Source organism: Pezoporus occidentalis, unplaced genomic scaffold, assembly GCF_034315485.1.
Source record: "Pezoporus occidentalis ecotype Australia unplaced genomic scaffold, CSIRO_AGI_Poc_V1 ctg58, whole genome shotgun sequence".
In the NCBI taxonomy this organism is placed as follows: Eukaryota; Metazoa; Chordata; class Aves; order Psittaciformes; family Psittacidae; genus Pezoporus; species Pezoporus occidentalis.
Window position 1 is genome coordinate 3,837,671 of NW_026915921.1, and position 17,209 is coordinate 3,854,879.

General features: G+C 38.4%; 1 protein-coding gene across 8 annotated transcripts in view; it reads right to left on the reverse strand.

The window, feature by feature from the left end:
* SORCS2 (sortilin related VPS10 domain containing receptor 2) overlaps nt 1-17,209 on the reverse strand; it is a 548,057-nt gene that overhangs the window by 63,307 nt on the left and 467,541 nt on the right. For all 8 annotated transcript variants that reach the window (XM_062638797.1, XM_062638795.1, XM_062638796.1 and 5 more), the window contains exons 9-11: nt 13,555-13,734; nt 8,570-8,716; nt 7,119-7,221 (exon numbers count right to left, since the gene is read on the reverse strand). In XM_062638797.1, the coding sequence (XP_062494781.1) occupies nt 7,119-7,221; nt 8,570-8,716; nt 13,555-13,734 (430 nt within the window). The remainder of the gene's footprint in view (nt 1-7,118; nt 7,222-8,569; nt 8,717-13,554; nt 13,735-17,209) is intronic.

The window sequence follows — 17,209 nt, forward strand, 5'->3', positions numbered from 1 at the left end:
GTTTTCCATAGGAACACATAGGGCTGTATGACTAAGTTTGTTAAGCCAAGGATATTTGTAAAATCAGTTACACTGAAAAAGTAGAACCAGAATAAAACTAAGCCTTCAAAGAACTTAACAGACTCATCACAGTTTTATTTGCAAACCTTCCTATTCAACATGTGTCACACAAGAGTTATGAGGTTTTTTCTGTTTAAAGAGTTATATTGTTTATACTTTATTTTTTTATTTTCTAATAAAAATAACTTCAAAGATTTGGGACATTCTGTTCTTTTTGAGATTTAAAACAAAGCACGTAACTTTAGCCTCTAGCTACCTCACAGTGTGTCATGTTACTGGATTAAGCCAACTAGCTAAACAAAGCACATGTAATAGCACACCATAAACCCCTTTACAACAGCTCCAATTCACATCAAATGAAATGCAAACAATCCTGACATTATTAACATTGCAAACAACTGCAAAGTCACAGAAGCACTCAAAGTAGAGCTGAGAGAGCCTGAAAGTTTCTGTGCCCTAACTGAGAATTATGAACCATACTTGTGGTCAGTGTGGCAGTCAACACGTGCATAACTGACACCATTATCAACTGATACAGAAAGTGAGAAACAGCTAAATTATGCTCAACCCCAAACCTAGAAGCCAACATTTACGGTGTGCAAGTACCATTCCCAGCATGTGCTGAAGTGTTCGAACTGTACTGCACACCCACAAACATCAGTGTGCTCTTTGCCTGGTGAATCACACCAAAATCTGTGCTTCTTATTACAGCTGTAAAGATCTGCTATAACTCCTCAGGTGTGCCACTACAACATGGAAACTTTTCTATCACTTTAGTGGGTCTGTGTTAGATCTCAGAATCCATCTGTTGTAAGAAGTAAAGGCAACCTAATACACTGAAAGCAATCCAAATTCAGCCTGAAAATGTTACTGCATCTGGAATGGGTAATCAACTGCAGGCTTGTGCTGGTTTTGGCTGGGGTAAAGATAATTTTCTTCATAGTAGCTAATAGGGACTAAGTTTGGGGTTTGTGCTGGAAAGAGTGTGGATAACTCAGGGATGTTTTCATTACTGCTGAGCAGTGCTTACACAGAGCCAAGGCCTTTTCTGTTCTTCACACACCTCCCCGGAGAGCAGGCTGGGGGTGCACAAGAAGCTGGGAGGGGACACAGCTAGGACAGCTGAGCCCAACTGACCAAAGGGATATCCCATACCATATGGTGTCATGCTCAGCATATAAAGCTGGGGAGGAAATTGACAGGTGTGGGGGGGGCACTGCTGGGAGACTGAATGGGCAGTGGTTGCTTGGTGTTGAGCAATTGTTTTCATTTGCACTTGTCATTCCTAGGTTTTATTTGTCTCTGTTATTTTCCTTTTAATTACATTTGTTATTATTATTGCTTTATTTCAATTATTAAACTGTTCTTATTTCAACCCACAGTTTTCTCTCTTTTACCCTTCCCCTCACCCCACTGCAGGGGGAAGTGAGTGATGCTGTGTGATGCTTAGTTGATGGCTGGGGTTAAACCATGACAAGGCTGTATTAGCCAAAACTATAAATGGTATCATTTTCACATCACTTTTTGATCTAAATGGCCTGAAACTCCTCCAACACATGACACAGTCTCTTGCTATCTAGTTTCAAGAAGTTTTATTTGTAATACAGAAGCTTCTCAGGTTTGATTTACGTTATTTTATAATCTTTTGTAGCTAAATGAGAGGAACAGGAGAGAAGACCCTTCAATTGCTGTGTGTGCTTCAACTTTGCTTTCTCATCCAATTTTAACTATTTTGATGTTAAAGGCATCGTTAGAGGTTCATACCTTGTACGGTATAAAAGGATGGCATTATTTGCAAACACCACATGTATATGAAATAAGGGAAGGCCACAGACTGTCTGCAGTTGAGGTCTGGTGGCATGACCCCATCGTGTTCGCAATACATAGCACTCAGCCCCAGCTCTCCTCAGGTAGTGCTGCCATGGCCATAAGATGTATTTTTGTGAGGCTCCTCCCAAATCCCCAGTTCAAATTATCTGATATGAGAGTTATGTTATAGGTCATGAAAATGGCGTTTTCATGTCATGAAACTGAGGATGTGTGCAGCATGCCCCTGGTCATGACGGATGTGTCTGAGGATAGAAGGCCAAGGTATGATAGTTTAGTTGAGCTGCATAGGGTAGAAGAAGTAAATCTGATGCTGCCTACAGTCTCACATGTGCCTTCTCCCAAAGCATGACCTGGAGAGTCATGAATTATTCTTAAACACTTCCCCTAAAGGCTTTTGTCATTAACAAAGCCAGGACACTCTGCCAGATGGATTCCTGGGCTGAGCCAATCTGACTCTGCATGTTACATTCTGACACCTTCTTTCTTCAATTTAAGAAACAAAAGGAAACATTTTGGCCTGCACTTTGGACTTCTTGATTAAGCACAGTCATTTTTCATTTCTGTTGCTTACATTCTTATAAACCTTTTCCAACCATGCTCTAGGATATATAAAATGCTCTTTTGCTTTTTTTACTTGTCCTGAATAAAGGCTAATTTCAAAGTAACTGGGTAAAATCCCACATTCCATCCCTGCAAATGTAGCAGTCCCAAAAACTAGAATACTGGGGTACTAATTATTGTTCAACATAGTTCTTCCGAGTTATCTGTAACTTTGCACATGCCATCTTAGCAGTTGGTAGCACAGGGATGGGAAAGAAAGCAATGTATTTGGTAACAACTGGTGGCCAGCCAAGCCCTCTTGAAAGGTGGTGCAGCTGTGAAAAACACATACAGATCTCAAGAGCAGCTAAAAGATTGTCTTTGCTCAGGCATTTTGGGTGCTTCCTACCACGTCACACAAATATGGGAGATTAATTTACAATTGATTATTAATTTACATGTTTTAAGCACTACTTATCATTGCATTTACCCATGTTTTTATACATGATTTTAGATATGCTTACTGTGAGAAGAAACAATCCCTGTATGCAACACTTCGATAATCGATAATCCTTCTAATACGGAAAATCTTTTCCAGCCACTTAAATTTAGCATACAAGCAGAAATCTACTCCAAAGAGAGAGATCTGCCTTGGCTAGATTACTCTTAATTAATGCAGTCATAACACCCCTTCAGTCAATGCACAATAAGCTAAAATTTCATGATCTGTAAACTTGTAGTCACAGTGTAGAACAAACATACAACCAATTTGTGTTTAAATGTCCCAGGATAGACATTTTTTGCCTGGCAAGCTGAAGATGTGATTCACACCATTCAGAATGGGGGAACATGCTGACATGAGAAAAACCTAAGGGAACTGCAGGATCTTCACTCCAGAATGCACTAGGAAATCATCTCCCTGATCCCTCACCCTTTTAACAGTGGCATCCTGGAATGTTACTTTTGTGAAAAATCATAGAAATTTATCACAATGTATTTCAGCCTGATATAACAAAAATGAAACTGAACTTTCCCAGCACTCCCTCAATTTGTGTGAATGTGCAGAATTTACTGCTTGCTTGATTTGCCATCTGGATTGGAAGCTAAGCAGACAATTATTGTAAACTAGCACCTGAAAAATCTACACTTCTCTAAGTATTTTGCATAGAAAAGTCCTTCACAAGTTTATAGTAAAAATTTGCACATCAATTGACACACATTTCATAGCTGACGCTGTGAGAAATAGAAGCTGTTGCCAAGATTAAAATGTACAAAAATCAAATATAAATGCAAAATCCTATTACATTTCTTAAAGGGAGCAAAACAGTTATTTAAAAGAGCACTTTAATATGCAGCTATAAAATTTAATATTCCGTCTGCACGATTTATATATACATAAGCTAAAAATATGCATTCCTTGGAACTATTTATGCAACTTTAATAGAGTGGAAATTTTATTTGTAAACATGAGTTTTAAAAAATGCAATGTTAAAATTCTATTATTGCATTTTTCTCATATTCTCTAGGCATTCATGCTGTGACCCATTTAACTATTTTTTAAATTAAAACAATACTCAGTAGTCTCTGTGATCCGATTTTCAAGCACAGCATCAAAACTATCCTCAAGTCACAGGCCAGGTTTTCCATTACCACGAGCAGCTGTGTTGCCTAAGCTTCCTATAAAGTGGCTAAACTCCATGTCCAACAGTTGTTTGCTTGGGTGGGAGGGGTTTCTGCTTTTTGACTGATAGCCACAGTGCTTTCATTGAGAGGATGAACTTCATGGCTCTTAAGTTTAGAAACTGATTTCTAGTTTCTAGTTCTTTTCCGCTTGTTTACATCACTTGTTTCTATCTCATGGTTACACTTCCAAGTTAAAAAAAATCACATTCTGTATTGTCCTTTACTCTTCTCAGTTAATGGGGTTCCTCTTATAAATATTTGTTATTTCCATTAACTGCCAAGTAGTCCTTCTTAGCACCTACTCACTGGTCCTGAAAATTGATGATCAGAATTGGACATGTTCCTATTAATACGATTGCTGTACAGTATTTTGCCAGAGTTTATTTCCCTCTCTCTGTTGGCAAATACGTAGTTCACCCTCAGAATGCATATTTCTGTTTTTCATAGCACAAGGCTCTGATGGCTCCTAGACATAGTGTGATCAAATGACATTCACCAATCTTTGTCATCTTCAGTCATTTCAAGATGTGCTCTCCCTAAATATAACAGTAAAATTCCAGCAGTGTGTGATGTGTCCCAAATAATCTGATTTCTTTTTGGGTAAAGAACCTAGTATGTCTGTTGATTTGCATAGCATTATCAGTTTCAAGGAGCAGGCCAGAAGAAATTGAAGCTCATTGTACGTAAAGTATACCTGATAAGAAGTGTAAGTTTACAAGGATATCAGGTTTGCCAGATAAGACTGAACATATGCACTGAATCCAGATCACCCGAGCATCCAAATAATGTAAATGTAAGTCAAAATCAGAGTTGATTCAGGTCATCTGCTGGCAAGGAGATGCAACTGCTCTTCAATATTTTCAAGAGTCCAAAGTAAGTCCCTTGGCTGTGTTTGCAATCGTATGACCTTCTACCAGAGAAAGGACATACTGAACTAATCTCGGGCAAGCTTTTCCCACTTTAATGCCATCCCTACCAGATTTTTAGCCACCTAGGAGTGAGGATGCCTTTCTTTCACATCCATTACATTATAGGATGCTCCACAATCAAGTCAGATTCAAAATACAGTTCAGTTTTTAGTGATACCTAGATTTCATCAGAAAGACTCGCTCATATTCATGTTGAGGAAGCCAGTCAACAAGTTTATGCACTTGGCATGGTATGAATATGTCACAGTGATAAAATCTAACCCCATTATAGGCAGGAATTGAGGGAAAAATACTCTTCTCCAACCTGCCATTCCTAATATAGTCTCACAGAACAGTACACTTAAAAAACCTCCACAAAACTCCACACCAAAGGAAAATAACCCAACATCTCAAAGAATATCAATTCACCACTGATACCAGATTATAATGCAAAGAGAGAGAAAAATGAAATAGAAGTAATGGACTAATTAATTAAACCTCACTGCTTAATTTGCTACTAGAAGACATTCTGATACAATATGATTAGGCCAAAATTAAGAACCTACATTAGGAGTAAATTTATGTAATAAGAACAACCCCAAGATTGGAGTAATTTTTTTAATACTGAAATTCATAAATTAAATACCTAATAGAAATGTATCTACAAGGGCATTGCATAAATTCTTAGTCTTGTTCATGTCAATAAAAACATAGCAGCTTTTCACTAGGCAGGTCTGCCTCCAGTAAAATACTTTAAGCTACACATAAACTAGGGGGAAGCCTGAAATCTTCAGTCATATTGAAGTAATGGCAGCTGTCATTCTCTTTAAACATCAAATATACCCACCTTTACATTCTCAGGAAATTTTCAATTTAGTAAGCCATTTATAAGAGACTAGGGTAAGGTAAGGCAGAAACCATTATTGATTAAAAACAGATATATTTTTATGAAAACAGAAGCAGTACATGGTGTGTACTTCACCTAAACATAATCCATCACATAAGAATAAAATACTGCAATTTTAAAAAGGCTCTTAGAACAGTTAAGATTTCAATAATTTTGAAACGAAACAGAAAATTAAATGAATAGATGAATCACAAGTGTACACAGTAAAAAAGAGTTATGTGAATATTTTTCTTGATGAGTAGTCAACACTGCAGTGGAATTTCTTTTATTAAATGCCACTTCACAGTACCATGGCTTCATCCATATGTATGTTATAATGGAGACGCCACAACCAGCATTGCTCCTAACAGAGACACGTTTGCCTCTTTTATGTCATCTCTCTTTAGCCAGAAAGGAATTAATAAAAATTATAAGACAAATTATCTGTATCTAGGCTTAAATTAAAAAGGCCTGACCACCATTAAATCAGTTTATTGGATTTGCTGGGCTATTTATGCTGCTGGAGGCCCTGCTTCCAGAGGAAAAAAAAAAACCTGCAATGCACACAAAGTGCTTCAGCCACCATTACTACTACTTACCACCACACTAGTGGGGAAGGAGATACTACACAGCAGAGAAGCATAATGTATCCAGGTGACTGTTACAGATTTGTCATAGAAGACATAGTTCTCAGACTTCAATCAACTTTTATTATATTGTTTGATTAAGAGATAGAGTCATAAAATGGCTTGGCTCAGAAGGGACCTTGAGATCACGTTTTGCCAATCCCTCTGCAACAGGCAGGGACACCTCTGACTAGACTATGTTGGTCAAAGCCCCATCCAACCTGGCCATGAACACTTCCAGGCATGAAGCCTTCACAGCTTCCTTGGACAACCTGTTCCAGTGCCTCACCATCCTCATAGTAAAGAACGTCTTCCTTATATCCAAACTACATCTCCCAGTTAAGTATGAACCCATTGCCCCTTGTCCTGTCACTGCAGTCCCTAATGAAGAGTCCCTCTCTGGCATCCTTGGAGGCCCCCTTCAGATACTGGAAGATCCCATGAAGATTCCATACAGGATTATTCTGCAGGGAAAGCCTTATTTCAGCAATGTTTATAGCACGGTACTGTTATAAGCCAAAAGACTAGATCTACAAAGAACCACTGCTACATCTCAGATCATTAAAAATAATGTCTTGCATTTACCTGCCCCCATTATGAGCCCTGGTGCAGTGTCCTTCGTGTGCACTGTTCCTGATACATAGGGATTATCTGCCCAGCGGAGATGGAGGTGAAGGTAGCAGTCAGGCTTGTGGGGGAAGAAGAAAACAGGTGTTAAAAATGATGTGTAACAATTATGCTCCTACAGTAGTGAAAGCCCATTCAGAGAGCAGTTTCAGCAAACTTGTCTTCATAGAGAAAGAGAATAGCTGTTTCCCATCCCAGTCTGAAATATCAGCCTTAGCTTTCTCATGAGAATCTCTGGTGATGTCTGCGTAGTGTGCCACTGTCTCAACAAAAAGATTTCCAAACTCAAATAAGTCAGGATGAAATTACTGTATAAAAACCCCTTCTGACAGAATAATTGCTTAAAAATGTTAACCAACAGCAACAAGTATTGCGTGTTTGTTGGTTCCAGGCAATTGGTAAATGATGATTAAAACCAACTGTTTGTACTGAAATTTTCTTTTTTTCCTAGAAAAAAAGTGGTATGAAAAATAGCATGAAGACTTCTGGACACACCCCATCATCTCTCCCTGTTAAGCAAATTACTGCTTCTTGCTCTTCATGCAGTGGCACTCAAAGGTCATATTGCTCGCAGCAATCTGACCAGGAGTGGGCTGCCAGCACTGCCTGCAAGCTGCTGCCACTGTAATTTTTCCATTCATCTCAGAGCATTCTGGATCAGGCCCTGCAGGCTTGAACCATGTAGCACAGTCCTGAACTCTTCAAAAGGCAGCCAGCAGCTCCAGCCATCCACTTCTGCTATGTGCAGGGGGATCAAAGCAGAGCTCTGGCAGTGGCAGGACTAAAAGCATTTATTTCAGCCAGCAATGCAGAGCTTGGGAGTCTCCAGGAGGAGAGAACTGGTGAGAAAAAGACAAGGTTTTCACTATAGTCTCACAAATAACAAAATGTTATAGGTAGCTGCACAACTGAAATAAAATCATCTTACAAAAAGACTTTTTCATGCAGTTAACTGTGGTGTTATTTCCAAGCAACTGTCACAAGTTCCCTTTTACCTGGAGCCAAGGGGTTACCTTAGTTTAAGATGAAACAAAAATATGAAAGAAAGATGAAAAGAGAAAAGGTGTTGGTAAGCTTCTTATATCCAGATGATCTGCCCCTTATCTCCAGGCACAAATGACTGTTGTCATGATTATTCTGAACTGGGTTGTGTGGTTGAGGCACAAGAAAAAATGTCCTCTTTGTGTCAAAGTGATCTAAAATACAAAATGCAGTGCAACAGAGTCCTGACTACTCACTCTACAAGATGGCTGGGCTAATCACTTGTGAAACCACCGCTTATGCAATGCAAGTAGATTTGCCTGGTATTTTGTAAACAGCACAAAGCTCTCAGACTGTTGGAACTACTGCACGTATACAAATAATCCTTGTGCACTTTAAAGAAAGAACGGGTAAAAAGAGCCACTTACAGGTTTGCAGTTTGTCGGCTTGCCATTCATATCGATGTCTGGAGGGTTTAGAAAATCCCAGTCACGGCCTTTGTTGTAGGTTATCAGAGTTGTAACTTTCCCATCAATTTTCTGGTTGGCCAAAAAGACTCCTTTTACACCTCTGACCTGAAGCACACGAGAGAGAGAGAGAGCTAATGACCGGCACATACACATTTTTTTTACAAGGATTATCCCTGATTACTGCTCTTTTGTGGCCCTGGACTGTGTACATCAGGTAGGTTCTCCACTCGGAAAGTGAATGGTACCTTAAAAAAAAATAGGACAAAAGGATAAGAGGAAAGTGAGAAAGGGGGAAGAGGAGGAAAATTACTGATTTTTATTTCTATATGGATTTCAAAAGGATACACAGTTCATTCAGTGTCAGAAGGCTGATCAAATTACATGTAGTTTACATGTTTAGCTTCCCTTCATTTGTTTAACCTCTGGGGAAAAAGAAAAAGGTTTACAGTGTCTCTTCTCTTGGGCAAACTTAGTTATTTTATTTCAAAACAATCTCCATTAGAAAACTATTACAACTAAAGAGTGTCAAAGTTGCAGTAATCGCACCTTAGTATGCTTAGCTCTAGCCATAAGAAGTTATTTTGTGTTAAAATTCCACCTAATGGCATGACATGAGATCTTGGATTAAATCTAAAGGTTTCCTTAAGAGTGCTCTTGTTTCCCTTGCAATTATTTATGAGGCTTCTGGAATTTTTGAGAAATAACTTGACAATGCATATCAACACATACACCACTTCCAACACAGTACAGCTCTCTAACCTGCTAATGTGTTGACATGCGGTCAAACTGATGCATTCATTACAAATAAATGCACAAGACAGCCAGCTCTTTGCATGATCAGAAATACTTGCCTCTTGCTGATGTGATTCATTCCTGTACTTACTTTTTATTTTGTATTTTAAATACCCTTTCCTTTTCTTCCAACTACCTGTTACTAACTCCCTTTGACATTCATTTGCAAAAGTTTGCATTTAGGTTGAAGAGAAGGCATCCCTTCCAGCATACTACAGATACAATAACTATTGTTTATAATATTGTTTTTCCTAAGCACCTGACCCAAATCTACAGAGAATAAAAATGTTCTGCTGGTTATGGTAACAGCCTTGAACTTGGAAATATAATTTTAGCTAAGTTCTGTATAGACATTTTAATACCCCACACTCTTATGAGCACTCCCTTCCTTAAACCACATGCATGTGTGGTTGGCTTACTTATCCAGGGTTCTGGAAGCTCAGAATCACCTCCAAGTCAAACACACTATAAAAATCAACTGCTTTGCAGTGCAGGTGAGAAAAGGAAGAGGAGGGAAGAAATGAGGAACTTGCTTTCTTTATTTTCAAAGCGTTTTCATCTTGCTAGGGCTTTATTACGTGTTGTACCTTCCAGAGATGGCATAGCCATGAAAAGGACTGAAAAGCTTGGCAGTTCAAACATTTATGTGGGGGTGTAGACTTGGGGTTCAATTTCTGTGCATCTTCCTTCCAGTGAACACAACATTAAATATTTAAGCAATAATTAGATCAGGGACTACAACTGAGGTTTCCATCTTCATTCGTGGATGGTAAAAACAGTGCTGCATCATGAATACTTTTGTTTCCTCTCTTTTTTTTCCTCTCATTCTTGTTTAATTAATATTTAATGATTTCATATAATCATCAAATGGGAGTCAGGCTCAATTTTTTCTCCATTCCCACTCCCAGCTAACCAAGCACTAGGATAACCTTTCCTCTCTACAATATGGGACATAAATGTTTGAATCTATCAGACACAGAAAGGTTATGAAAAAATTTCTTCCAATATCTCAGTTAATTTCTCTCACTGCTGCTCTATAAGATAAAAGCCAACCAGCACTTCAGCAGTTGTATTTTGAATGAAATGCTTGAAATAGTACAAAAGTTTCAGGCATCTATCTACAGAGCAAGTTCAGAATTTTTGGAGTGGTGCACTAGCCAAAAAATCTAACTAACATAAAATTATGGTGTGTAAAAAATGGCAGCTTTAAAATATTCCACTGCCTCTGTAGGATTTTCTGTTATTTGTCCTGCGACTGACATACATACATGCCTGACTCTTTCTGTAAATGCTGTATGCCATATCTACCTTCTGGATTCAGCTGTGATGTTGAGGCACCCAAATGCTTCTGTACTTTCTCCTCCTTGACTTAGTTCCCTAATCTAAAATTGGGAGATTTAAATCTTTCTACCAAGAAGGGAAAAAGAGTGACATTAATAATAAGTTGCTATGGAAATGAAGACATTTCAACCCTGTGGAGCATTCAGTTACTCAGATGAACAGTCCAGTAGCTGCCCAAGACAGATAAACATGAGGAAATTCAAAAGTGTTTTTCTTTGGATTTTCTTTGGATTTTTGGATTATTTCTCAGAGCACCTATTTTCCACAACAGTTCAGGTGTTATGTCTTCCCTAGTACTCTTAGAAAAGCACTTTGCACCTTACAAACCTATCTTCTAAACAGATTTTCTGCCATGACTATGTAATTTATGACACATTAATTGCCGTACTGTTACATTATTTAGCTTACAGCCAAACAACATTCTATGTTATTGGTAGCAAGAAGCACAGTTCAGATGTCCCAACAGCGTTTACCAGAAGCAGTTACTGAAAGACAAAAAACAGTGCTACACATTATAAGCTTGTGATTAAAATGTAAATGTATACAATTTGTTGTTTGGGAAATAAAGCATGAATAGTGTGTACTGTGACTTGTGTAGCTCTTATCTATATGAGGAGTCACAGCAAGATCCAGTCTAGAAGAACTACATTAGTATGCCCATTTTGTAAATATGCCTATATCGAATTTGTGACTGGCTTACTGTGGCATCACTTGATAAAATTTCAAGGACATGCTCCTTTTGAACAGCCACTTAATACTTCTCCTTTCTTTTTCTTTCCTTGTTTGAACAAGTATATGTGAATTACTCTTCTTTCACACACACAACATGAAAAGAAATACGATATAAAAAAGATAAAGCACGCAAAAGAAAATTAATGCAGACAGGTAGAAACCTCTAGAAGATTTTTGTGGCAGGTGTATACATAAATGACTGAGGTCAGCAGAAGATAACAAAGGCAAACAGCACAAATTTAAGTAGAATTATGCACTGCTGGAAGGAGAAATTGTCAGCTGTTAAGGACTGTTGTTGTCTTTGTGTTGCACTAAAGATTCCTCTTCCCAAGAGGGGATACTTGCATTAAAATGCCCAGAGAGAAAACCTAGACTAGACCAAAAAACACCCCATCAAGAACTGCAATATGTGTTATATTTATTAGCTATTTTGTACTGTGCAAACAACCCATACATTACTTGTACATGAGTACTTGATCACATTCTAGTAAAGAAGATGAATGCTAATTGTTTACTGTGTAAGCTATCTAAAGAAAGCTGTAGGCTTTCTTATTGTAAGCGAATATAAGGGCTCTCCTATAATGCAAATCTGTTCCAAACCTAGATTTAAAAATTTAATTGTATGGCTCCATGTGTACCGTCTTTCAGTTATCATGTGCACATTTTCTTTTTAATGTAACCGTACATATTAATCCAGCACACACAATAATCTAGGATATCTCCCTCTCTTGTGCATTATCAAATATGCCCTCAGTAAGACTATGACATTCTGAAATCACCAGTGAAACTGAATTAAGTGAAAAATTTTTGCAGACAAAAGGACAGCCAGAGGTGGCATCTCTGTACAAACTTACTTGAAATTACGTGGTACATGTGACATAGGGAGCAGAAATCGTACCTGACTACCTTTTAGCTTCGTATCATGCAGGAGTGACCAGGAGCAAAGAGATGCAAACTAATGCTCTCAATAAATCACCTTGTGGGAATGTGGCTACACACAATGTATAGCTTCCCTCATTAGGAAGCCTCATTTATAAAATGGTAGAGTCCAGACAATAATCGGTGATAATGATAAACCTTTTTTGGTTTACTACAGCCATTTGGAAAGAAAAAGATCAACAAAGATAGAAGACATAAGGGGGAAAAAATTGCTACCATTATCCCTCACCAAGAAGAGTCTAATTACAGCCATTTAACAACTCTGTGAGCATATGATTTGTATCCAAAGAAATCTGGTGCCCTTATAAAGATTTTTATTTTTTTTTTAATTAAGTAACACCATGCAGATTAGAGCGTAACAGTGGACAAACTGGGTCAGACCTAAGATCCATTATTTTAATATTCTGATAATGGCCAGTCCTATGTGCTGCAAGAAAGAATAGAACAAGAAGAAATGTACACCTTATTACATTTAAATGTCATCATCAACAGATGGAATTGAGAACAGTTTGTGCTACTCTTCCAAAACACTATGTTCTTCAGTCTTTTACTTTGCCAAGTACGCTGATGTTAAAATCCAAAATAAATTTGTTTACAGGAGAGTTTGTCTCATACCAAATGCTGTTGGCACAAGATACCTACTGAAAGCAAGTGGATTTGCTGTTCAGTATCTAATTTTGTCAGTTCTCCACTTGATAGAGCTGACACATGGAGCGCAAGGCTCACAGGATCACCTTTTAAGACCCAACTGGCTAAAAGATGTGCTGCTCTAAGTCAGGAAGTGTATCACTAAGTCACCTAGAGGAAAAAAAGTTCTATGCAGGCAGCTGTGTAACTTCATGCTTCAATAATAAATTCTGATGCCAGCTTCACTTTTCAGTACCTTGAAAAAGACCCTCAGCTAATTGTGGTTTTGCACATCTGTGGAACATCTTACCAAGTATCGAGTTCCTAGAGCACACAGCACATTAGCACAGCAAGAGGGAAACATGTAAGTAGCAATGAACTACTGATAAGTCCTTTTACATGAAAGATAACTGTGAAAATATATTAATGTAAAATTAATTATACTCATAACCAGAATAAAAATAATTTAAACTTCACATAGACTACATGTATTGGAAAAGATAAAGACCTACCTCCAGAATATCTATCAGGACATTCTCTTCTGGCTGCTTTGTGCTCCGGACATTCTCCAGAAGGATAGAGTAGTAAACACCTTGCGGGTCAGACTGGTACAGGTTGTATGTGTCTGTCTGGTACCACTCCTGAACAGCCACAAACACCTGGTTTTCATCTGTACTGATTATCTGTAAATCCTGTAGAAAAAATGAGACACAAAATTGTTAATTTTTGCATCATTTCTATTTTATAATCAATAAGCTGGCCAGGAGATTTTAATATGGTGGGACAAAATATGCATCTGAAAGTTCAGTAACAGTAATCTCTCAACTCAATACTAATCAACATGCTGTACCCCACCACTCTGAGGTGGTCAGTCACTGCCTTTTGGCTATAGGGTATAAAAGCACAAAACAGCATGGGGAAGATTAAAATTCTAGATAACTTTTAGTTTGCCGATGACACCAAGCTGTGTGGTTCGGTTGATACCCTGGAGGGAAGGAATGTCATCCAGAGGGACCTTGACACACTTGTGAGGTGGGCTGATGCCAACCTCATGAAGTTAACCATGACAAGTGCAAGGTCCTACACCTGGGTTGGAGCAATCCCAGGAACAGCTACAAGTTGGGCAGAGAAGAGATTCAGAGCAGCCCTGTGGAGAAGGACTTGGGGGTGCTGGTCAATGAGAAAATGAACATGAGCCAGCTTCAGTGTGAGCTTGCAGCCCAAAATCAAAAGGAGCGTGACCAGCAGGTCGAAGGAGGTGATCCTGTCCCTCTACTCTGCTCTTGTGAGACCTCACCTGGAGTATTGTGTGCAGTTCTGGTGTCCTCAACATAAAAAGGACATGGAACTGTTGGAACAAGTCCAGAGAAGGGCCACGCGGGCGATCAGGGGACTGGAGCACCTCCTGTATGAAGATAGGCTGAGAGAGTTGGGGCTGTTCAGCCTGGAGAAGAGAAGGCTGCATGGAGACCTCATAGCAGCCTCCCAGTATCTGAAGGGTGCCTATAGGGATATTGGAGAGGGACTCTTCATTAGGGACTGTAGTGACAGGACGAGGGGTAACGGGTTAAAACTTAAACAGGGGAAGTTTAGGCTGGGTATAAGGAAGAAGTTCTTTACTGTGAGGGTGGTGAGGCACTGGAATGGGTTGCCCAAAGAAGTTGCAAAAGCTCCATCCCTGGCAGTGTTCAAGGCCAGGTTGGACAGAGCCTTGGGTGACATGGTTTAGTGTGAGGTGTCACTGCCCATGGCAGCAGGGGTTGGAACTTGATGATCTTAAGGTCCTTTCCAACCCTAACTATTCTATGATTCTATTATTCTAAAATTATGAATGTGCACAAGCTGTGATCTGCTTTTCTACTTTGACTTTTATGAGGAATGATTTCCTGAAATAAAGGTAAAAAAAAAAAAAAAAAAAGAAGAACAGTAAATGGCTTTCCAAGATCTGGATGAAAGTCAATGAAAGACTGAAACAATATAAACAAAGCTAATCTAAAAAGTAATTCTCAGGTTCCTAGAGAATTCAGAAGCATTTTGTCCAGGGTGAAGCATAACACAGAACAGAGAATCAGATACAATTTAAGCAGTTACACATATGAAGCAGTAAATATCCTGCACACAGCTCATGTATATTATTGTATATAAGGCTAATTTATCTATGTGGATAGATCCACTTAAATATTCAACAGTAATAACATAAGAATCAACATTCTGCATTCATTTCTTAAGAGTTTCAGGCATGGATATTGCAGCAGCTTGCTTTCACTTTTCTTCACTCCAAACTTCTTTCTCAGACAAAAAAAAGAAGCACAGCTGGGGAAAACAATTTACCACTAATATTAAACAGAAGAAATCAAGCAGGAAGTAAGAACACTGAACTAAGCTTAGCAAACAGAAGAAGATTAGTTTGTAATACGATATGGCAGCTTAAAGGCAGTTGTTGGGACTACACATGAAATGGCATCTAGTCACAGGGACTTACACTTGCAAACTCTTTATGATTTTGGTGCTTAACCACGACACTATATCCAGTTCTGTCACCTTATTACAGGAGAAAATAACTAAGGCAAAGGAATGAATATTAAATAAAGCTACCAAAATGTCAAGAGAAAATGAGTTTGGAAAAAAACAGCGTTCTTTTTTTTACAAAAAGAAAAAAAGAAAAAAAAAGAAAGTAACTTTTTAGATTTCTAAGACAGAAATAAAATAATTTCTATGAGAATCCAGTTAAGACTGAAGAAAATGAGAGCAACAGTGTATATGTGAATACTTGGCAAAGCAGGGTAGTCACACTTCAGGCAACGTGCACAATGTGACTGAGGTCATTAGATTTAAAAAAGACATCAATAGAAATAATATGATGAAAAAATGTAACATAAACAAAAGCTGGCTATTAAGTAATCATTTAGTTAAATATAAAGTATTTATACATGTGACATCTCAAAGAACCTTAGTGTCATTGTCTCCTATCAATGACAGCTCAGTGCTGTTTTCAAAGACTTTCATGTTGAACTATGTACTAAAGTAGATATTTGTTTAGCATCCCATGAATAGCTGCTCTTTCCTTGTACTCAAAAATTACTCATAAGCAGAAGGTCTAACAGAAATGTCTACAAAACACAGAAACCAATCCCAACAGGTTTTTTGAAAAGCCTCTTAAGTGTATGGAATGCTTCGTCGCCTGCTTTAAACCAGGGCTACATGAGGCTGGGTAGCCCCACATTACACTGCACTTAATGCTGAATTCATCTCTTCTTTTGCAGTATGAGAAAACTTCCCCTGATTATCGAATAAGTAAGGATGGAAATGAAGCAGAAAGTCAGAAGAAGAAATAAAGAAACGGTTATCTTTTACTGTGAAAATCTCTATAAAACCCCTACTCTAATGTGATGCCAAGAGCTTTCAGCAAAATTATCAGCTACGCTTTTATAAGAAAACATTTATACAGTACCATAAACAAACGCAAAACTCTAGTGAATGGCACTTTCCTTGCCCCAAGCACCAGTGGGGGCAGAGGTGACAGCTGTCAGGAGGGAACAGTTTTGGTTCTCGTATCTCAGGGTGAGGTAGGAGCTGCCAAGCCAGTGGAAACAATGCACAAAGAGCTGAAATGTGTGGTGCAGAAGGACAGGAAGATTAATTCTGGAGGGTTCAGGTGAAGGAAAGAGGGGTTGGACAGTTTAGTTTTCTCTTGGCAGTGACTGTTACCAGGAAAGAGATTTGTACATGCAGACTGCCGGATGCCAATTTTTTCCTGAGGCAAGAACAGAACAGATCCTGGTTTTAGCAACTGAAATTGTCCTTCATGGTCTTGAACTTTCTTCCTTCTATTCAGAATTTACATTTTCAGATTTCCATTTCAGCCTTACCGCTATTTTCCTTTCACAATGATTTCTTTTCCCTCAAGAAGCAAATCAGCCCTACAATAATCCTGCACAACACCCTCTGCATAGTCATGATATAACCCTCTTGGAAAATTAATTGACAAAGTAAAGAAAACTGCAAGTTTCATTCCTGATTCTTAAATTGAACTTTCAAAACCCTGGATGACACAGACTGCTGAAAATCTAGCTAAAGCAAAGTCCTGTCACTCTTGTACTATTCTTATCCTGGAACAATGAATTTAAAAAGAGGAAGAAGACATTGATTGACAAATACAGAGGCCAT